At 45.8% G+C, this 22500-nt stretch overlaps 6 protein-coding genes across 7 annotated transcripts in view; 2 read left to right on the top strand and 4 right to left on the bottom strand.

Moving 5' to 3' along the window:
* Nucleotides 1-3355, top strand: part of cab39 (calcium binding protein 39) — a 10977-nt gene extending 7622 nt beyond the window's left edge. For both annotated transcript variants that reach the window (XM_079353636.1, XM_079353637.1), the window contains exons 5-9: nucleotides 152-320; nucleotides 522-581; nucleotides 1719-1784; nucleotides 2249-2392; nucleotides 2479-3355. In XM_079353636.1, coding sequence (XP_079209762.1) covers nucleotides 152-320; nucleotides 522-581; nucleotides 1719-1784; nucleotides 2249-2392; nucleotides 2479-2667 — 628 coding nt within the window. In that variant the 3' untranslated portion in view covers nucleotides 2668-3355. The remainder of the gene's footprint in view (nucleotides 1-151; nucleotides 321-521; nucleotides 582-1718; nucleotides 1785-2248; nucleotides 2393-2478) is intronic.
* Nucleotides 3356-5408: 2053 nt separating this feature from the next.
* Nucleotides 5409-11255, top strand: LOC306830213 (integral membrane protein 2C-like). Its single transcript, XM_079353549.1, has 6 exons — nucleotides 5409-5661; nucleotides 7198-7341; nucleotides 8420-8608; nucleotides 8769-8879; nucleotides 9347-9497; nucleotides 9670-11255. The coding sequence occupies exons 1-6, from the start codon at nucleotides 5569-5571 to the stop codon at nucleotides 9759-9761; spliced, it is 780 nt and encodes a 259-aa protein (XP_079209675.1). The 5' UTR covers nucleotides 5409-5568; the 3' UTR covers nucleotides 9762-11255.
* A 1287-nt stretch (nucleotides 11256-12542) lies between these two features.
* LOC306830054 (lysophosphatidic acid receptor 6-like) lies at nucleotides 12543-13442 on the bottom strand (the record flags this gene model as incomplete). Its single annotated transcript, XM_079353275.1, has 1 exon — nucleotides 12543-13442. One exon carries the CDS (start codon nucleotides 13440-13442, stop codon nucleotides 12543-12545), a length of 900 nt encoding a protein of 299 aa, XP_079209401.1.
* Nucleotides 13443-15165: 1723 nt separating this feature from the next.
* On the bottom strand, nucleotides 15166-16065 carry LOC306830053 (lysophosphatidic acid receptor 6-like; the record flags this gene model as incomplete). The annotated part of the gene is made up of 1 exon (XM_079353274.1): nucleotides 15166-16065. The coding sequence occupies one exon, from the start codon at nucleotides 16063-16065 to the stop codon at nucleotides 15166-15168; it is 900 nt and encodes a 299-aa protein (XP_079209400.1).
* Nucleotides 16066-17788: 1723 nt separating this feature from the next.
* LOC306830052 (lysophosphatidic acid receptor 6-like) lies at nucleotides 17789-18688 on the bottom strand (the record flags this gene model as incomplete). Its single annotated transcript, XM_079353273.1, has 1 exon — nucleotides 17789-18688. One exon carries the CDS (start codon nucleotides 18686-18688, stop codon nucleotides 17789-17791), a length of 900 nt encoding a protein of 299 aa, XP_079209399.1.
* A 1723-nt stretch (nucleotides 18689-20411) lies between these two features.
* On the bottom strand, nucleotides 20412-21305 carry LOC306830051 (lysophosphatidic acid receptor 6-like; the record flags this gene model as incomplete). Its single annotated transcript, XM_079353272.1, has 1 exon — nucleotides 20412-21305. The coding sequence occupies one exon, from the start codon at nucleotides 21303-21305 to the stop codon at nucleotides 20412-20414; it is 894 nt and encodes a 297-aa protein (XP_079209398.1).
* Nucleotides 21306-22500: the final 1195 nt, after the last annotated feature.

Here is a 22500-nt window from a genome sequence, read left to right as displayed (position 1 = left end):
TCTGAGTATCTTAGAGTTGGGCGTGATGCAATAGTCTTTGCCAAACTTCCCGTCCTTTAAGTGGCCGTAGTTCAGTTTCATGGAAGAGAAAATGCCAGTGTGATGACGAGTCCCTCCTGCTGTGTGTGTGTGTGTGTGTGTGTGTGTGTAGGTACGAGTCTCCAGAGATCGCCCTGAACTGCGGGATCATGCTGAGGGAGTGCATCAGACACGAACCGCTGGCCAAGATCACGCTGTGTTCAGAGCAGTTCTACGACTTCTTCAGATACGTGGAGATGTCCACCTTCGACATCGCCTCGGACGCATTCGCCACTTTCAAAGTAAGTCGGCTGTCGGAGCCAAAGGTCAGCCTGATGGCGTGTAATGCAGCAAGTGTACACTGAGGCAGGATCAGCGGCGCCCGGATGCTTTCTCTGACATGTTTGATATTTTATGACTGCACGGACTCGGGCAGAGCCACGAGCCTTGAAAGGGAGTCACAACCAAAATGTTTGCTTCTAATCTGAACTGTCTGTTTCCAGGACCTCCTCACAAGACACAAGCTACTGAGTGCAGAGTTCCTGGAGCAACATTACGACAGGGTGAGAGACTCATGGATTACTTCCAATCCGCTCTGTGAAAGAGGGCGAGTACGAGTCCTGACTGCTCACCTTTGAAGTCAGCTTTACCCCTAACGTTATTTTGTGAAGTTGTTCTTCAAAGTGCGTTGAGTGGTCAGAAGACTCGAGGTTCCCGTCTTCGTAAAGGTTTATACCCTTTGGGATGGCGTTCCATCACGTAACCTTCATTCGTCTAAATGTTAACGCGTTAACACCCGGATCGTCACCGAGATCAACGGGGGGACCGCCCACTTTTGTTTGGCGGTTCTGGTTCCAGAAGAACGTAAATCCTCCTCTGACGTTTCATAACGTTTCCTTACATCGAGAGATTGGAGCCCGTAACCATGACAACAAGCTAACACAATTATTGTTGAACCCCAAAACATTCAATTTCACACCAAAACAGAGGCAAAGGTACTGTGTATTATTATTTTTTTTTTTACATAAAGGAACTCCACATCCCAGAATGCATTGCGAATGAAACCTCTTCTTCTTCTGTGTAACGTCAGTCGTTTTTACCGTGTGACCGTCACGTCTTATAGTTTGTGTCGTTGAATGTATAAACTACTTTCACGGGAAACGTTGCCATGGCAACAGCGAGCTCCAGCAGTCAGAGATGCTGCCGTGACGCTATGATTGTGGGTACTGTAGTTCTTTTCCCTGAGATCGTGAATAATCGCATTGACCATCGTCTCACACTCGGGCAGCTCGTGGTCAGCCGGTCTACCTGTGATGGTCATGACATCATCGCTCAAAAACCAAACCACTGTGGAGAAAGTTAACGGGATCACCGTTGAGCCGTGTCACGCACTGCGCCTTTAAATGGATTGAGCTTTTTTCTTCTTCCTTTTTTAAAAGTATGACGGTATTCCTACCGCTTACATAAAATGAATCTGTGGCTTTCGCAGCGTCCCCGACAATCCCCAGCCAATCACTGTTGACATCATTTGTAGGCGTTGAAAACAAAGCCGATGACAGTCTGCGAGGGCGAGTCTTTAATTTTCCTGTCATCGTGTTGTTATACACGAAGTAGAAGCTGCATGAAAACCACCACTTGGCAGATCCCCCCCCCCTCTACATTGTCCCTGACTCTCCTTTTATTTTTTTATTTTTTTGTAGTTCTTCAGCGAATATGAGAAGTTACTCCACTCAGAAAACTACGTGACTAAACGTCAGTCTCTCAAGGTAAGCGACCTGCTGCTGCCAGTAAACACGTCTCTTGTGTGTTTTGCTTCTTGTGAGCTATTTAAAGACGAGCTGTGCTGAGTGTTGGATTTCTGCACCGCACTCCATTTCCATCAACGTGTCAGCACTGCCATCTAGTGGTGGCAGCCGGTACAAACATTTATTTAATTTATTATTATGATGATTGATTTTTATTATTCAGTGCTTTTCTACCAGGTTAATGTCTTTGTCCTCATTTAATGCACCATTTAGTTTCATGCATTTGATGATCCAGAAGCCACAATGACTATTTTAAATACAAACAAACATGGAGACAGCTGCGGTGTCTTTTTTTCTCCGAGTGCAGAAGCGCTGGCTGTGCGCTCGTTTTGCATGAGGCGTGTGCGCGATGAGAAGAAAAGCTCCGTCTTGTTTTTGACTGTCCCACAAATGAATCTTTTTCTCCCTCTGTCCCGGGGATCTAGTTACTGGGGGAGCTGCTTCTTGACCGGCACAATTTCACCATCATGACGAAATACATCAGCAAGCCGGAAAATCTCAAACTCATGATGAATCTGTTGAGGGACAAAAGCCGTAACATCCAGTTTGAGGCTTTCCATGTTTTCAAGGTAAGAATTAAGACGCCTCTCAGTTGTACCACACGTGCACCATCTCTGCTCATGTTAACACGCTCGCCGCTTTCCTCCACTGCCAGGTGTTTGTGGCCAACCCAAACAAGACTCAGCCCATCCTGGACATCCTGCTGAAGAACCAGACCAAACTCATCGAGTTTCTCAGCAAGTTCCAGAACGACAGGACGGAGGACGAACAGTTCAACGATGAAAAGACTTACCTGGTCAAACAGATCAGGGACCTCAAGAGGCCCGCCCCTCAGGAGGCCTGAGGACTGGTACCAGTGCAGGGGGGGGGCGGGGAGCCACCAGGGCCTTGTCTGGACCAACACCCAGACGATGTCCGCTTGACGGATCCTTCAGCAGCTGCTGCTCCGGCTTCGGAACAAAACAAAACAAAACACACAAAAAAAACGAGGAAACATGAGATAACCAACGCACCCATCTTCAACTTTTCAACGTATCAGGAAGTGGCCCGCTCCTCTCCTCCTCCTCCTCCAACGTTTTTTTTTTTTTTTAAGTCTTAATCCTTCAAACGAACAAAAGAAATAATAGATGTTGCTGCTTCCTTGCACATTGAGACAGTAAAAGTGTATTCTAAAGACAAGCAAAGTGACAGGAAGTGTCAGTTTAAACAAAGCAGACTTCCTGATAGAGTTACCACGTTTACACACACGCATATGTGTTACATAAAAACCACACATACACACACACACTGAAACTACATGGGCGAACTCCTCGGGATGGGAATGGTACGAGTGAAGTTGAACATTGGTGTGTTTGTTGCATGCCTTGAAATGTGACGATAGATCTCCACGGCTGGACTCGGGTGACGGCCTGCTCGCTCCGACGCCCACGCTTCACAGACCGGGAAACGCACGTGCATCACAACAACCGCTAACGTTCCTACCTAAAGCCTTCACCCCCCCCCCCCCCCCCCCCCAAAAAAAAAAGCAACAACAGCGGTTCAGTTTAACAATAGATTTGGACGAGCTCTGTGAGGCCGTGACACAGAAGCGTTAACCTCCTTTGTTTTTCCACGCAGCACTTTGAAGCACGCGAGGTCGGGAGCGAGGGGCGTGACGGATGCGTTTAGGTCTCTTCATTGTTTTTGGGGACGGGGTGAACATGTACATATATGCCTTTTTTTTTTCTTTTTTTTTTTGCTTTGTAGATTTTTGTTTAACCTCGACATATGAATATATATTATATATATATTACCTTAAACACCAGGTTTTGGGTTAATTTGTTATCATTTTAAAGCGTAAAAGAAACAAGCTAAGTGATTTTGTTTTTGCATTTTACTGCTGAAATGGTTGCTGGTGGGCTGCGTTGTACATAAGCGAGGACCAGCTCACAGATGAGATGACATTGTGTGCAGCAGAGGAATGTCACGGTGTTCGCTCTGCATCTGTTAACCTTCTTTTCTCCCTTCTCTTCGTCGACATTTTGAACATGCAGGAGTGTGAGCATTAGAGGCGGCGGTGTTTAAACCCTGTGTGTGTGTGTTTGCACTTTTGTGAGGCGCTGAGTGATCAACATCAGCTAACCCGGAGTCGAGGGCTGCAGGGACTCCCGCCCCTCGACGCTTTCATTAACTCGTTTTTATTTCTCATTCTCGCCTCTCAGCGAGGGTCAACGGAGCGCCGCGCGGCCTCGCGGCGAGCGTGCATCAGCAGTGAACTCCTCTCTGAGGACACGACGTGGAATATGACTCTTTAATTTTCTCTTCCTGTTTGAGCCTCCCTCTTCACAGGGATTATAATTCCAGTACAATTGAGTGTAAAGCATTGTGGGTAGCAGAGTAACTGGAGCATGTTGGGCCGTCCTCACGGTGCTGAACAAAAACAAATTTGAGCCGGCGTCTCGACAGCACCGCTCGGATCGTCCTCGGCTCCTCCCATCAAACACATTGAACGTGCATGTTCCTCCGCTGGCTCTGCATGATGCTGTACTAGAGATGTTGTACTGGAATTGTTTACTTTTTTTCCAATATTTAACAACGTTGAAATGTCAAATTGAACTCTCGGCTGGACGCTGACTAACTTTCCAGCGTGTCGAGCGTGTGGGTGCTTTCAGAAGTGTCAAAGGCCCGGGCCCTGCAAAGGAAATAAAGAAACAAAAACATTTGGAATAAATTAAAGCTGTGTTCATTTTCTTTAAGTGTGCATAACATCACATATAACAACTCGTTATATTTCATAGAAGCTTGGTTTTTACTCACCCAGTGTTAATAGCCTACGAGATCCATTTTGCTGATTTTGTATTTGGGAGCGACCCGGGTTTGGGTCCGATTCCTTTTACTCTTCACTGTCCTATCTAAGAATTAACCTTTGACTTTAAATACAGAAGTCTATTTCTAAAACTCTTACTTAAATGCAGGAGTAAAAAGTTTATTCTGTAACAGGCGAAGAGGCCTCTCTCCTTTAAAGTTTCTCTGAGTGAACAATATTTCCTCTGTAATAACATCTGATCAGAAGGATGAACTGTCACAACAGAAACACTCATCACCTGAAGTTGATCCACTCCTCCTCAGCAACCTCAGGTTCTGAAGAAGGGCATGACACTGCAGTTCCTCGAGTGTCCACTTGAGGCTGTCTGGAAAAGCCCCTGATGTCTCACACACCTTTAAAAGCAGGCTGGGTTTAAACAGTGTCAGCAGTTTCATCTGGTCAGAATAACAGATGTTAATTATCATATATGATGGTTAAAAATGTAATATGTCGTGCTCTCAGACTGTAAATATTAAGGTAATACTAGGAGCCCCTCTTTATTATCTTAGCCACACAATAAAGGTTATATTAATTATATTGTGCACAAAAGTGAGATTTTGTGCACACCTTGACCTTTTGGGACTTAAGGGATTCCGCAGGTGATGATAAATGTGCACCTATTTAAAATGATGTGCGTCACTTTCACTGTGATGCTGTAGCTGCTCAGACAGCTGCGAAATGCTCCTTTAAGGGCGCAGTAAGGAATAAAGAGAGGGGGGGGGGGGGGGGGGGGGGGGGGGGAGCTGCTCACTTCCGGTTGGATGAAACAGAAACAAGAAGACAAGAGGAGCAGCATCCTGACGACGAGCTGCACGCATCCAGAAGGTGTCCAGCTTTTGTTCACATAGACGGACGGACGCAGAGAGAGAGAGAGAGGGGAAGCCTGCAGCCTGACGAACCATGGTGAAGATCAGCTTCCAGTCTGTCTCGGGACAGAAAGTGGAGAAGGACAACGATGGCGACAAGACCGAGATCCTCATTCCTCATCCGATGGTGAGTAACGCGTCCCTCACTGTTGTGCATCTCCTCTCAATGATTTCTGTCTTTGTCCTTCTGACACAACACTACTCCAGGATGTGCGTCCTGCAGAGCTCGGGCTCCCCTGCCTGCCTCGTCTGCACGGCAGCACCTGCACAGCCATGCACAGCAGGGCATTTTGACAGCGTCTGTCGCCATTTACCTGCAAACAAAACAAGCCGTTACTATGATGCTTTCAGCCTCCTTTTGCAAGTCTCTTTAACATGCATGCTCTTCATTTAGGACGAGGAAGCAGAAAGCAAATAAAGAGTGCTTATCTCTGATTTTGCTGGGGAAGTTGCATTCACTCTGTCAATAATTTAATTATGGGGGATATATAATAATTCTTTATTGAAAAGACTCAAGGTCCATTAGAAAGACACACAGCAACAAACAAACATACAGCAACGCACAGGTTAAAAAATAGGCAAATGGCAATTATACCAATGCTTCCACATATGGGGGATAAATGTTGAATGTGATATTTAAATGACTTCCCTAAGAGAGGGTTCAATGCTACAAATGTATAAGAGTCAGCTGACAAAATGGCAGGGAGGCTGGATGCTTGCAGTGCATGCATCATTATTTTTCCCAGCTCTGATGGAGGGAGAGCACGGAGCAGAGTCCTTAACTTTGCAGTCGCAGCACCCTAGCATCCTCCTCAACCTCCCTTAAAGATATATGACCTTGTCCCCCTCCGTGACGGAGAACACAGTCACATGTAGGACATGAGGCGTGCATTTAAAGAGAATTTAGCCAAAATGGTATTTTTGGGAAGGCGTGGCTGTGTCTTTAAAATCTTCTCCCTGAGATGTTCTGAACAGGAGTTTGTCGGGCCTCATGGTGTGAAAGAGTTCTCCTATGTCTCCGTGTGGTGGGAGAACACAGAGTCTCAGACGAGAGCGTGTTCACACAAACACAGTCGCCACCTTATCCGTCTGCCCATTCTCTCTCTCTCTCTCTCTCTCTCTCTCTCTCTCTCTCTCTCTCTCTCTCTCTCTCTCTCTCTGTCTCTCTCTCTCTGACACGCTGAACACACACAGAACAGACAGTGTCCATTGAGGTGCAGAAATACACAAGACTGTGAAACTGTAAATCTTTTTTTTTTTTAAATGATGCAACATTTGGAGACAGGAGGACTCAGCGCTGTCCTCTGGAGTCTCTTACAGTAGCTGTTTCTTTTGTCATGTAATCGTTTGATCCTCATTCTCACAGCTAAGAATAGCAAACCACTCTCCTGCAGATCCATCCCTCAGCTCAGCTCCAGCACTCATTCAGACACTTCTCTGTTCGTCATTCTTTCAGTAAACTGGAGCGCTGAGTCGTTACTATCTGAGCGTAGTGTCGCTGTGCCAACACAGGTTGGACGCGTGGCAGCGTCAGATGGGATGCTAGACTGTAGGCGTCTCGCTCACCATCTCCAACTAGATTTCCTCTCTTCTCATCCTTCCGCTCTGCTCCGTGTTATTTATTCCACTTTGCCGTTTGAGTCTTTATTTTTGTGTTTTCCAGGATGAGGAGGAGCTGGTCCTGCCGCTGCGGCCCAAAAAGTCTCCTCTCAACGGCCTGTGCTGCCTGACCTTCGGCCTGGTCGTGTTCATGGCTGGTCTGGTCCTTGCCTCCATTTATGTCTACCGCTACTACTTTATACCTCATGTAAGATTTGGTTATTATGACAAGATATTATTAATTACTTATGACCTCGTTTTTTTTTTGTGTTTTTTTTTTTTTTTTAAGATTTATTTTTGGGCTTTTTGTGTCTTTATGGGAGAGATAGGAGACAGTGGACAGAGATGGACAGTGGACAGAGATGGACAGTGGACAGAGATGGAGAGTGGGGATTGGCATGCAGGAAAGGAGCGACAGGCTGGATTTGAACCCAGGCCGCCTGCTCACGCCAAACAAGGGCAAAGTTAAAGTTAGACGTGTTGAATGTTGGAATAATCCCAGGAGGAGGCTGTAGAGGGCGCTAAACGACACAAATCAGCCGATAGTTCCTCGATACAAAACAAAGCATTTCAGGAGGCGGCTTCTCGCCTCTACGTGAGCCGGTGAAACCTCGTACACAGACTCTCTTTCTCCCAGCACTGGAGAGCAGCCCTCCGCTGGCAGCCCTGCAGCGTTCTGCCTACCAGAAGACTTCCAGAGAGCTGGCCAATCAGAGGAAAGTGAGCATATGGGGGAGGGGGGAATTAAAGAGACAGCAGCCGAAACAGAGGCTGCAGTCAGGGTTTTTACTGACACCAGTGTCAGATCAATAAGGAGAAGATTAAAGCTGCAGGTCATGCAGAGCTGCTCTCCAGGTTTCACTGGCTGACATCATGAAAGGTGAATGTGAGGAGGATACGGGATCTTTACGTTGGTTCAGTTCCAGCCCTCGTCTCAGATTTCATGTTGTTCAGGTCGGTCCTGTATGAGAGGAATATTTCAGCTGCAGACTTGTTTTTAAGAGTTGCAGCTGGTGTGTTGATCTACATTCTGGTGTGTGTGTGTGTGTGTGTGTGTGTGTGTGTGTGTGTGTGTGTGTGTGTGTGTGTGTGTGTGTGTGTGTGTGTGTGTGTGTGTGTGTGTGTGTGTGTGTGTGTGTGTGTGTGTGTGTGTGTGTGTGTGTGTGTGTGTGTGTGTGTGTGTGTGTGTGTGTGTGTGTGTGTGTGTGTGTGTGTGTGTGTGTGTGTGTGTGTGTGTGTGTGTGTGTGTGTGTGTGTGTGTGTGTGTGTGTGTGTTGTGCATGCAGATCCCAGAGGAGAACCTGTTCCACTGCAGGGTGCGTTATGAAGACTCTGCGTACGCCCCACTGCGAGGGCGTCAGGAGCTGGAGGAGAATGTTGGCATCTACTTGGCCGACAACTACGAGAAGATCAGCGTGCCCGTGCCTCACTTCGGGGGCAGCGACCCCGCTGACATCATCCACGACTTCCACAGAGTGAGGACCAAAACACACACATGCAACACATGAGTGTCCATTGTCCAAAATGGCGGCCGTATGATCCGGATACCTCGCCTCAATTATTCCGATTTTACAAGAAGAAGAATCGAAACATAAAAAAACAAACCTTGTGCTCATGTTTGTCTTTTTCTTGAAGGGACTTACTGCTTACCACGACATCGCTCTGGACAAGTGCTACGTCATCGAGCTCAACACCACCATCGTGATGCCGCCACGCAACCTTTGGGAGCTTCTAATCAACGTCAAGGTAACACCGCCGCCACTGTTTCCTGTTCCAGATGTTTGCCTTTGGCGGTTTCCGATCTAAAGTGAAATATAACCAAAAAAAAAACCTGGTGAAAGTGGGGCAGAGCTTAAACGCCTGTAGACCAAGCTTTTTATGAACCAGTCGAGCTGAGGTAGTGATAGAAAGAATAAGAACGTGGTGGCCGGTGAGTTCCCTCCAGTGGGCGGCTGGAGAGACGGGTCGGGAGCTCGGACTCTCAGTAGAGCCACGACACCTTCACATCCAGCGGAGCCAGTCGAGATCTGCTGAGGACGCCTCCTGAACGCCTCAACTGGGAGGACAAAAGTTTGATCTGTAGTGAAGTGAGATGTACTCTGACAGAGGAGCGTTAGATAGAAGTGGGTTTCACAACATGGGAACCCCCCCCCCCCCCCCCTTTAGTGTTTCTCTCTGTACACTTGTTGTCATTGCACTTGTCTCTCTTGCAGAAGGGAACATACTTGCCTCAGACCTACATCATCCATGAAGAGATGGTGGTGACTGGAAAAGTGCACAACCTGCGTCAGCTGGGACCGTTCATCAACCGCCTGTGCAATGGAAAGGACACGTACCGCTTGAGCCGCCGTCTCACCCGTCGGCGTAAGTTTCTGCTGCTGCAGGGGAAAATGTGAAAAAAAAAACACTTTATTGAGTAAAAGCCGGAGAGTCGGACAATATAATGTGTCGCTTTGAGGCATGGATGCATCGTGTTGTGATGAGACGTGCAGGTTTGAGAGCGCTGATCCCTCGTCTCGCCCTCTTTCCCTCTCAGGCATCAGCAAGCGCGAGGCGAAGGACTGCCACCACATCCGTCACTTTGAGAACACGTTTGTGGTGGAGACGATGATCTGCGACGAAGCGTGAACGCACACGACGAGCCACCCATCGTGCACATCTCCATCCCCCCCCCGCTCTGTAGCGCCCTCCTGTGGATCCCATCTCGTCTGAGTCGCACTTTACTTTTTTTTTAATTTTCGTTCGATGTCTTTTGTAAAAGATTTGTTTTTATTTGAAGCCTGCCTTTGTTTTTGTTTCTCTTTGTGTCCCTTAGGTAATATTTACCCCGACATGTGATGCAATACTAACCTGCTGGTGTCATCACAGGACTTTCCTTGTAGCACAGTCCTTAAAGCCAGTAATGAACACAACTCCAACACCTCCTCACTTCCTGTGGGGATTGTATCTCTGTTGTTTGGGGAGATGGCGGTCTCCGTGTGTTGTCATGGTGACTGTACTTTGTTGTTTCCCGTCTCTTGATTCTCGTTAGCACAGACGTCTGTGCAGAGCATGACCGCTTGTTCCTGAGCAAACATTTCACATAATCAACCCTTTCTTCACATCTTTAAGAGTAACATGTGACTGCTGATGACTCGTCGCTTGCTTGCATATTTACCCTCCCCTGCTTGCCTGTTGAATCCTCGCTCCACTTCCTGCTTTTCGTCTTTCTAAAGAAGCACGCTCATGTACAGTAAGAAGATGTAGAAAGAGGTTGCATCAGATTGCATTCACAGGTTTGAAGATTGTAGTTATTTTTCATGCTACCATTATTCATTAGCTTCTTTCCTTCAGTATCTAAACATACTGTACAGTCATAGATGCACGCCGTGTGCTAACAGCACGCTCGCTGACCACACCACGCCTGTTACATATTGACGTCTCTGCTATGTCCTCGAGTGTGTTTGTACTGAAGGTGGACAATCTGAAGCTGTTGCTTTGTATTGAGGAGCCGTTGACTCACACCACAACACTAAACCCGGCAGTAAGACGGCTCGAGCTGAGCTGGAATAAAAGCTTTCCTGCGGCGCTGACGGAAGTCGAAGCTCAACATTTTAATCAAGGAAGTGAATATCATTAATGCACCACCATCTCCACAACAACATACAACACGCTAACAAGCTGTGTCCACTGAGAAGAGCTAGTGTCAGTCCCGTCCGTCTACACGAGCTACGGAGAGGGAAATAGAGTAGTGGCGCAACGTCGCTCGCAGGCAGTGAGGACCAATCAAAAGGCAGACTTTGTCGCTGGCGTTCGGGTCGCGTGCTGTTAGGACAGGCTGTGAAGGGTTTTTTTCCGTTGTTTTTTTTTTTACACATCTTCAACCATCGCCTCTGTGAATACTTTTAAACAACGTCCTGGTTTTCCTTTGCATGTGTTATCTATGAGCAAAGCAGCACTGTTAGAATGTTTTGTAAACTACGTATAAAGCCTTAGTCCAGACTCTGGATTAAAGTCAGTGCTACCTGTAACGGCAGCACAATACATGGGATGTTAGTTCAACAAACAACAATGTCAAACTGTATATTTAGTTTGCCAATGAAATCTGTCTGTGAATAAAGTCGTGAAAATGACTCTACTCTACATCTTGTTCTGTCGTGTTTACCTCAACGGCCATCAGGATGTTTTAAAGAGGACATATTGTCTCCCTTGTTCACCTTGTCAAACAGCGCTGTGCTCTAAATGAAACATCAGTGTTTCTGAGCTTTGCTCCAAATATAACATGAATCAAGCAGCAGAGGAGGTTTGTGACCCAGCTCTCTCTGAACGCTCCGTTTTGGCGTGTGTGTCTCTTTAAATGCAATAAGCCCCGCCCCCTGAGTTTTCCCAGAAGACATCACTCCTCTGTAGAAAGAATAAAAATGGCGGATCTGCACAAAAGTTTTTCTCTAGGCTGGAGGTGGAGAAGGGAGGGGAATGTTTACAAGAATCCAACTTGTGATGTCACAAACAAAATGGAGCCTTTTCCTCTATGTGGTAAGACTTAAGCAGACCACAAGCAAATGGATGAATTTATTTCAAAATGTGTGGGTTTATAGACACTCAGGTTACCCAAATACACTGGAAGGGGACTTTTCATATTATGTCCCCTTTAAATGATAAATGCAACAATATTCATATTTATTGGCTTGCTGAATCGAAGCTCCTAATTGGCTAAATGAGCTGTCGGGGTCAGAGTGTGGTCACCATTTTGATGCAAGTCCATCGAAAACCAAATACTTTTTGGATTAAATCTCCAAATGTGAATGGTGGGGACTCGTCGATGATGCAGCAGGAGCGTTTTTGTTGAGATATTGTGACTCCCAAAGAAGAGCCGGCTCTATGAACTGCTCTTCATTTAGGATCTTTTGTAGATTCATTTTCACTGCGTTCAGTGTTTTTACGAGAGGCCCTTTCATAGCCTCATTTTGCCGTAGCATTTGCTTGTGTTCAATATTTCAATCAAACTTTTGGATTGCACAAAAACAGAAATGCTAATAAAAGTAAATACAAAAACTGCAATAAATCCACAGAACAGAACCAAAACTCTTTAATCACTCACATGCTGCCGGGCTGGCCAATGAAAACAAAGTTCTGACATGATGGAAAACTTGATGAGTCGGCTCTTTTTATTCACCACGAAACATCGGCTCTGAGAGCTGCAGCTTTTGCACATGACACATCACACTTCAGGCCAACCCTGCATCCCCAGACAGACCAACCCACTCCCATCAAGTCTGGACACGCCCCTGATGCAGGAGGTCTCCATGTAACTCATGATCAGGTTGCACTTCAAATCCAATTTTAATACATTGACTTGAGAACTTTGCAACAATCATGGAAATACAGTGCACAGATACACAAACTATAACAGCAATAAACAAACATATTTTACATCTTGACATCTTGACATCCGACACATGGGGATCGTATGTCCTCTAACTGCCGTTCTCTTGAAAGATCCACATCCTCTTTTTTCTTCCAGAAAGCATCGAGACAAAAGTAGTACAACAGAGGGTCCAGGCAGCAGTTCACACTGGCGAGGCAGATAAGCGGCGTGACAGCAGGTCTCCAACTTTGAATAAAAACGGCCAAGGTCCCGGGCAAGAAAAACACCATGAACATAATCAGGTTCAAGACAAAAATCAGCATGACATTCAGCTTGTTGTTGACCCGGGCAGAGTCATTCAGACGTCTCCTCAGAGTCCAAGACACCAGAGCGGTGCACACGATGTTGACAGCCAGCATGGTGAACACCAGCGCAGGCTGAACGTAATGCATGAATGTAATAGGAGGATTCCTTAACTCAAAACAGGAAGATACATTTAAGTTGTTTAAAAACCTTGAAAAGAGCACACTCTCTGGGACGTTGATCAGCACAACAAGCAGCCAGACGAGAGCAGCAGCTCTCCAGGCGTAAGACGAGGTCCGAAGGAGGCGTGACCTCAGGGGATAAACCACAGCCAGCAGCCGGTCCACGCTGATGAAGGTGATGAAGAAGGCGCTGGAGCGGATGTTGTTGCGAAAAAGCATTGTAGTCAAGTTGCACACCAAACTGCCCAGAGGCCAGGTTCCTGTGGCGTAGAAGTAGACCCTCAGAGGTAAAGAGAACACCAGCAGCAGGTCTGAGAGAGCCAGGTTGGCCATGAAGACGACACTGGGGGATTTGAGGCTGTGGTGTCTGAGCAGAGTCCACAGTGACACGGCATTAAGAGGCAGACCCAGCGCTACAATACAGCCAAAGAGCACGGAGTAAAGCGGCTGTGGTCCCTCTACCGAAGTGTTGTTCATGTCTCGACCCGATGAGAGTGGCAAAGTGTGTGTGTGCGATGAAATGAATGTTGCAATATAACACTTCACGTAGTTTCCTCTTCCTGAGCGTAATCTGTGTGATGTGGGGTTATGATATGTCACATTGAGAGGATTTAAAATGCTAAATGTTCCACTTCACGTCACAGTGGTTGTCATCATGGGCACTCACTGGACGGGGGAGATTTGTTTTATTGATTTACGTGTTCAGGCCCTGACACACTAAACAGATGGTTGAGAACTCTGTGATGTCGCCTCACATCTTGGCCATCTTCTGGATTAAAGTCAGTGCTACCTGTAACGGCAGCACAATACATGGGATGTTAGTTCAACAAACAACTATGTCAAACTGTATATTTAGTTTGCCAATGAAATCTGTCTGTGAATAAAGTCGTGAAAATGACTCTACTCTACATCTTGTTCTGTCGTGTTTACCTCAACGGCCATCAGGATGTTTTAAAGAGGACATATTGTCTCCCTTGTTCACCTTGTCAAACAGCGCCCCCCTGTGCTCTACATGAAACATCAGTGTTTCTGAGCTTTGCTCCAAATATAACATGAATCAAGCAGCAGAGGAGGTTTGTGACCCAGCTCTCTCTGAACGCTCCGTTTTGGTGTGTGTCTCTTTAAATGCAATAAGCCCCGCCCCCTGAGTTCTCCCAGAAGACATCACTCCTCTGTAGAAAGAATAAAAATGGCGGATCTGCACAAAAGTTTTTCTCGAGGCTGGAGGTGGAGAAGGGAGGGGAATGTTTACAAGAATCCAACTTGTGATGTCACAAACAAAATGGAGCCTTTTCCTCTATGTGGTAAGACTTAATCAGACCACAAACAAATGGATGAATTTATTTCAAAATGTGTGGGTTTATAGACACTCAGGTTACCCAAATACACTGTGGAAGGGGACTTTTCATATTATGTTCCCTTTAAATGATAAATGCAACAATGTTCATATTTATTGGCTTGCTGAATCGAAGCTCCTAATTGGCTAAATGAGCTGTCGGGGTCAGAGTGTGGTCACCATTTTGATGCAAGTCCATCGAAAACCAAATACTTTTTGGATTAAATCTCCAAATGTGAATGGTGGGGACTCGTCGATGATGCAGCAGGAGCGTTTTTGTTGAGATATTGTGACTCCCAAAGAAGAGCCGGCTCTATGAACTGCTCTTCATTTAGGATCTTTTGTAGATTCATTTTCACTGCGTTCAGTGTTTTTACGAGAGGCCCTTTCATAGCCTCATTTTGCCGTAGCATTTGCTTGTGTTCAATATTTCAATCAAACTTTTGGATTGCACAAAAACAGAAATGCTAATAAAAGTAAATACAAAAACTGCAATAAATCCACAGAACAGAACCAAAACTCTTTAATCACTCACATGCTGCCGGGCTGGCCAATGAAAACAAAGTTCTGACATGATGGAAAACTTGATGAGTCGGCTCTTTTTATTCACCACGAAACATCGGCTCTGAGAGCTGCAGCTTTTGCACATGACGCATCACACTTCAGGCCAACCCTGCATCCCCAGACAGACCAACCCACTCCCATCAAGTCTGGACACGCCCCTGATGCAGGAGGTCTCCATGTAACTCATGATCAGGTTGCACTTCAAATCCAATTTTAATACATTGACTTGAGAACTTTGCAACAATCATGGAAATACAGTGCACAGATACACAAACTATAACAGCAATAAACAAACATATTTTACATCTTGACATCTTGACATCCGACACATGGGGATCGTATGTCCTCTAACTGCCGTTCTCTTGAAAGATCCACATCCTCTTTTTTCTTCCAGAAAGCATCGAGACAAAAGTAATACAACAGAGGGTCCAGGCAGCAGTTCACACTGGCGAGGCAGATAAGCGGCGTGACAGCAGGTCTCCAACTTTGAATAAAAACGGCCAAGGTCCCGGGCAAGAAAAACACCATGAACATAATCAGGTTCAAGACAAAAATCAGCATGACATTCAGCTTGTTGTTGACCCGGGCAGAGTCATTCAGACGTCTCCTCAGAGTCCAAGACACCAGAGCGGTGCACACGATGTTGACAGCCAGCATGGTGAACACCAGCGCAGGCTGAACGTAATGCATGAATGTAATAGGAGGATTCCTTAACTCAAAACAGGAAGATACATTTAAGTTGTTTAAAAACCTTGAAAAGAGCACACTCTCTGGGACGTTGATCAGCACAACAAGCAGCCAGACGAGAGCAGCAGCTCTCCAGGCGTAAGACGAGGTCCGAAGGAGGCGTGACCTCAGGGGATAAACCACAGCCAGCAGCCGGTCCACGCTGATGAAGGTGATGAAGAAGGCGCTGGAGCGGATGTTGTTGCGAAAAAGCATTGTAGTCAAGTTGCACACCAAACTGCCCAGAGGCCAGGTTCCTGTGGCGTAGAAGTAGACCCTCAGAGGTAAAGAGAACACCAGCAGCAGGTCTGAGAGAGCCAGGTTGGCCATGAAGACGACACTGGGGGATTTGAGGCTGTGGTGTCTGAGCAGAGTCCACAGTGACACGGCATTAAGAGGCAGACCCAGCGCTACAATACAGCCAAAGAGCACGGAGTAAAGCGGCTGTGGTCCCTCTACCGAAGTGTTGTTCATGTCTCGACCCGATGAGAGTGGCAAAGTGTGTGTGTGCGATGAAATGAATGTTGCAATATAACACTTCACGTAGTTTCCTCTTCCTGAGCGTAATCTGTGTGATGTGGGGTTATGATATGTCACATTGAGAGGATTTAAAATGCTAAATGTTCCACTTCACGTCACAGTGGTTGTCATCATGGGCACTCACTGGACGGGGGAGATTTGTTTTATTGATTTACGTGTTCAGGCCCTGACACACTAAACAGATGGTTGAGAACTCTGTGATGTCGCCTCACATCTTGGCCATCTTCTGGATTAAAGTCAGTGCTACCTGTAACGGCAGCACAATACATGGGATGTTAGTTCAACAAACAACTATGTCAAACTGTATATTTAGTTTGCCAATGAAATCTGTCTGTGAATAAAGTCGTGAAAATGACTCTACTCTACATCTTGTTCTGTCGTGTTTACCTCAACGGCCATCAGGATGTTTTAAAGAGGACATATTGTCTCCCTTGTTCACCTTGTCAAACAGCGCCCCCCTGTGCTCTACATGAAACATCAGTGTTTCTGAGCTTTGCTCCAAATATAACATGAATCAAGCAGCAGAGGAGGTTTGTGACCCAGCTCTCTCTGAACGCTCCGTTTTGGTGTGTGTCTCTTTAAATGCAATAAGCCCCGCCCCCTGAGTTCTCCCAGAAGACATCACTCCTCTGTAGAAAGAATAAAAATGGCGGATCTGCACAAAAGTTTTTCTCGAGGCTGGAGGTGGAGAAGGGAGGGGAATGTTTACAAGAATCCAACTTGTGATGTCACAAACAAAATGGAGCCTTTTCCTCTATGTGGTAAGACTTAATCAGACCACAAACAAATGGATGAATTTATTTCAAAATGTGTGGGTTTATAGACACTCAGGTTACCCAAATACACTGTGGAAGGGGACTTTTCATATTATGTTCCCTTTAAATGATAAATGCAACAATGTTCATATTTATTGGCTTGCTGAATCGAAGCTCCTAATTGGCTAAATGAGCTGTCGGGGTCAGAGTGTGGTCACCATTTTGATGCAAGTCCATCGAAAACCAAATACTTTTTGGATTAAATCTCCAAATGTGAATGGTGGGGACTCGTCGATGATGCAGCAGGAGCGTTTTTGTTGAGATATTGTGACTCCCAAAGAAGAGCCGGCTCTATGAACTGCTCTTCATTTAGGATCTTTTGTAGATTCATTTTCACTGCGTTCAGTGTTTTTACGAGAGGCCCTTTCATAGCCTCATTTTGCCGTAGCATTTGCTTGTGTTCAATATTTCAATCAAACTTTTGGATTGCACAAAAACAGAAATGCTAATAAAAGTAAATACAAAAACTGCAATAAATCCACAGAACAGAACCAAAACTCTTTAATCACTCACATGCTGCCGGGCTGGCCAATGAAAACAAAGTTCTGACATGATGGAAAACTTGATGAGTCGGCTCTTTTTATTCACCACGAAACATCGGCTCTGAGAGCTGCAGCTTTTGCACATGACGCATCACACTTCAGGCCAACCCTGCATCCCCAGACAGACCAACCCACTCCCATCAAGTCTGGACACGCCCCTGATGCAGGAGGTCTCCATGTAACTCATGATCAGGTTGCACTTCAAATCCAATTTTAATACATTGACTTGAGAACTTTGCAACAATCATGGAAATACAGTGCACAGATACACAAACTATAACAGCAATAAACAAACATATTTTACATCTTGACATCTTGACATCCGACACATGGGGATCGTATGTCCTCTAACTGCCGTTCTCTTGAAAGATCCACATCCTCTTTTTTCTTCCAGAAAGCATCGAGACAAAAGTAATACAACAGAGGGTCCAGGCAGCAGTTCACACTGGCGAGGCAGATAAGCGGCGTGACAGCAGGTCTCCAACTTTGAATAAAAACGGCCAAGGTCCCGGGCAAGAAAAACACCATGAACATAATCAGGTTCAAGACAAAAATCAGCATGACATTCAGCTTGTTGTTGACCCGGGCAGAGTCATTCAGACGTCTCCTCAGAGTCCAAGACACCAGAGCGGTGCACACGATGTTGACAGCCAGCATGGTGAACACCAGCGCAGGCTGAACGTAATGCATGAATGTAATAGGAGGATTCCTTAACTCAAAACAGGAAGATACATTTAAGTTGTTTAAAAACCTTGAAAAGAGCACACTCTCTGGGACGTTGATCAGCACAACAAGCAGCCAGACGAGAGCAGCAGCTCTCCAGGCGTAAGACGAGGTCCGAAGGAGGCGTGACCTCAGGGGATAAACCACAGCCAGCAGCCGGTCCACGCTGATGAAGGTGATGAAGAAGGCGCTGGAGCGGATGTTGTTGCGAAAAAGCATTGTAGTCAAGTTGCACACCAAACTGCCCAGAGGCCAGGTTCCTGTGGCGTAGAAGTAGACCCTCAGAGGTAACGAGAACACCAGCAGCAGGTCTGAGAGAGCCAGGTTGGCCATGAAGACGACACTGGGGGATTTGAGGCTGTGGTGTCTGAGCAGAGTCCACAGTGACACGGCATTAAGAGGCAGACCCAGCGCTACAATACAGCCAAAGAGCACGGAGTAAAGCGGCTGTGGTCCCTCTACCGAAGTGTTGTTCATGTCTCGACCCGATGAGAGTGGCAAAGTGTGTGTGTGCGATGAAATGAATGTTGCAATATAACACTTCACGTAGTTTCCTCTTCCTGAGCGTAATCTGTGTGATGTGGGGTTATGATATGTCACATTGAGAGGATTTAAAATGCTAAATGTTCCACTTCACGTCACAGTGGTTGTCATCATGGGCACTCACTGGACGGGGGAGATTTGTTTTATTGATTTACGTGTTCAGGCCCTGACACACTAAACAGATGGTTGAGAACTCTGTGATGTCGCCTCACATCTTGGCCATCTTCTGGATTAAAGTCAGTGCTACCTGTAACGGCAGCACAATACATGGGATGTTAGTTCAACAAACAACTATGTCAAACTGTATATTTAGTTTGCCAATGAAATCTGTCTGTGAATAAAGTCGTGAAAATGACTCTACTCTACATCTTGTTCTGTCGTGTTTACCTCAACGGCCATCAGGATGTTTTAAAGAGGACATATTGTCTCCCTTATTCACCTTGTCAAACAGCGCCCCCCTGTGCTCTAAATGAAACATCAGTGTTTCTGAGCTTTGCTCCAAATATAACATGAATCAAGCAGCAGAGGAGGTTTGTGACCCAGCTCTCTCTGAACGCTCCGTTTTGGTGTGTGTCTCTTTAAATGCAATAAGCCCCGCCCCCTGAGTTCTCCCAGAAGACATCACTCCTCTGTAGAAAGAATAAAAATGGCGGATCTGCACAAAAGTTTTTCTCGAGGCTGGAGGTGGAGAAGGGAGGGGAATGTTTACAAGAATCCAACTTGTGATGTCACAAACAAAATGGAGCCTTTTCCTCTATGTGGTAAGACTTAATCAGACCACAAACAAATGGATGAATTTATTTCAAAATGTGTGGGTTTATAGACACTCAGGTTACCCAAATACACTGTGGAAGGGGACTTTTCATATTATGTCCCCTTTAAATGATAAATGCAACAATATTCATATTTATAGGCTTGCTGAATCGAAGCTCCTAATTGGCTAAATGAGCTGTCGGGGTCAGAGTGTGGTCACCATTTTGATGCAAGTCCATCGAAAACCAAATACTTTTTGGATTAAATCTCCAAATGTGAATGGTGGGGACTCGTCTATGATGCAGCAGGAGCGTTTTTGTTGAGATATTGTGACTCCCAAAGAAGAGCCGGCTCTATGAACTGCTCTTCATTTAGGATCTTTTGTAGATTCATTTTCACTGCGTTCAGTGTTTTTACGACAGGCCCTTTCATAGCCTCATTTTGCCGTAGCATTTGCTTGTGTTCAATATTTCAATCAAACTTTTGGATTGCACCAAAACAGAAATGCTAATAAAAATAAATACAAAAACTGCAATAAATCCACAGAACAGAACCAAAACTCTTTAATCACTCACATGCTGCCGGGCTGGCCAATGAAAACAAAGTTCTGACATGATGGAAAACTTGATGAGTCGGCTCTTTTTATTCACCACGAAACATCGGCTCTGAGAGCTGCAGCTTTTGCACATGACGCATCACACTTCAGGCCAACCCTGCATCCCCAGACAGACCAACCCACTCCCATCAAGTCTGGACACGCCCCTGATGCAGGAGGTCTCCATGTAACTCATGATCAGGTTGCACTTCAAATCCATTTTTAATACATTGACTTGAGAACTTTGCAACAATCATGGAAATACAGTGCACAGACACACAAACTATAACAGCAATAAACAAACATATTTTACATGTTGACATGTTGACATCCGACACATGGGGATCGTATGTCCTCTAACTGCCGTTCTCTTGAAAGATCCACATCCTCTTTTTTCTTCCAGAAAGCATCGAGACAAAAGTAATACAAAAAAGGGTCCAGGCAGCAGTTCACACAGGCGATACATCTTAAAGGCGTTATCGTAGGCATTTTTAAAAATATACCAACAGACAGAGGCAAAAAGCAGATGATGAACATCAACAGGTTCAAGACAAAAATCAGCATGACATTCAGCTTGTTGTTGACCCGGGCAGAGTCATTCAGACGTCTCTTCAGAGTCCAAGACACCAGAGCGGTGCACACGATGTTGACAGCCAGCATGGTGAACACCAGCGCAGGCTGAATGTAACGCATCAATGTAATAGGACGATGCTCAAACTCAAAACAGGAAGATACATTTAAGTTGTTTAAAAACTTTGAAAAGAGCACACTCTCTGGGATGTTGATCAGCACAACAAGCAGCCAGACGAGAGCAGCAGCTCTCCAGGCGTAAGACGAGGTCCGAAGGAGGCGTGACCTCAGGGGATAAACCACAGCCAGCAGCCGGTCCACGCTGATGAAGGTGATGAAGAAGGCGCTGGAGCGGATGTTGTTGCGAAAAAGCATTGTAGTCAAGTTGCACACCAAACTGCCCAGAGGCCAGGTTCCCGTGGCGTAGAAGTAGACTTGCAGAGGTAACGAGAACACCAGCAGCAGGTCTGAGAGAGCCAGGTTGGCCATGAAGACGACACTGGGGGATTTGAGGCTGTGGTGTCTGAGCAGAGTCCACAGTGACACGGCATTAAGAGGCAGACCCAGCGCTACAATACAGCCAAAGAGCACGGAGTAAAGCGGCTGTGGTTCCTCTACCGAAGTGTTGTTCATGTCTCGACCCGATGAGAGTGGCAAAGTGTGTGTGTGCGATGAAATGAATGTTGCAATATAACACTTCATGTAGTTTCCTCTTCCTGAGCGTTATCTGTGTGATGTGGGGTTATGATATGTCACACTGAGAGGATTTAAAATGCTAAATGTTCCACTTCACGTCACAGTGGTTCTGAGTTAGCGTGGGATGTTGTGAGTGCTCGAGGAAGTTGTTGCAACAAGTGTGAAACAAATGATTTTTTTTATTGTGGACAATTATGCAGAGGTGCTGCTTGTCAAAAAGCAAGGCAGGCAACTACTTGGGGCCCAATGGCTGACAAACTTTAAAGCATAGCATCGCCTCAAAATGTGCAACGACAGTGAGAAACCTCCTTAACGGGGCCCCATCTGGACAAAATGCTCTCCATCATGGACAACACACACCACCCTCTGCACAGCACCTTCACCGGGCAGAGGAGCATGTTCAGTGACAGACTGCTGTCACAGTCGTGCTCCACGGACAGGCTCAAGAACTCTTTTGTCCCCCTGGCCATAAGACTGTACAACACTTCACTGTCACGGCAGGGAAGAAGCGCACGGTGATCCCTGGACTCATTTTTCACTTTTTTCTCATTCCTCATCTGCACTGCTGACCTCAGAGTCAGCCCCCAGTTGGACACTTTAATGCATATTGATAGTCACCTTACTGAGCACAGGTCACTTTAAAGATAATCACCCTAATCATGTCTGGTTTCATCCTACTGTTGTGTTATGCTACATCTGTAATGGTTGACATGATCACCCTAACTAGGTCAAGTTTCACTCTATTGTCTTCAACACTTAATGCTAATCTGCTCCTCAATAGTTGGGTACTTTAATGATAATCACCCTAATCACTCCTGGTTTCAGGTTATTGTCTAGGACACTTAATGCAAATCACTGCTCCTTTAAGTTGGTGAGCCAATTTACATCCCTGCATTGACTGTTTAACGACTGTACTCACACCTCTGGCACTACCTCAAACACCTCTGTACATGCACATGTAACTAGTTTCTAAAGGTCAGCACTTTGTTTCTAAGGCTCTTTAACTGTTTACAGGTCTCTTTTAACCAACACATGTTTTTCTCTCCTCACAGGTTATGTACATTATGCTATAGAAGTTGTAAGTCTAATTGCTAATGCTAACTGCACAGGTTTAACATATAATTATGTTTAT

The sequence above is a fragment of the Symphodus melops genome, assembly GCF_947650265.1.
Source record: "Symphodus melops genome assembly, chromosome: 10".
NCBI lineage: Eukaryota > Metazoa > Chordata > Actinopteri > Labriformes > Labridae > Symphodus > Symphodus melops.
This window is presented reverse-complemented; position numbering and strand designations above follow the sequence as displayed.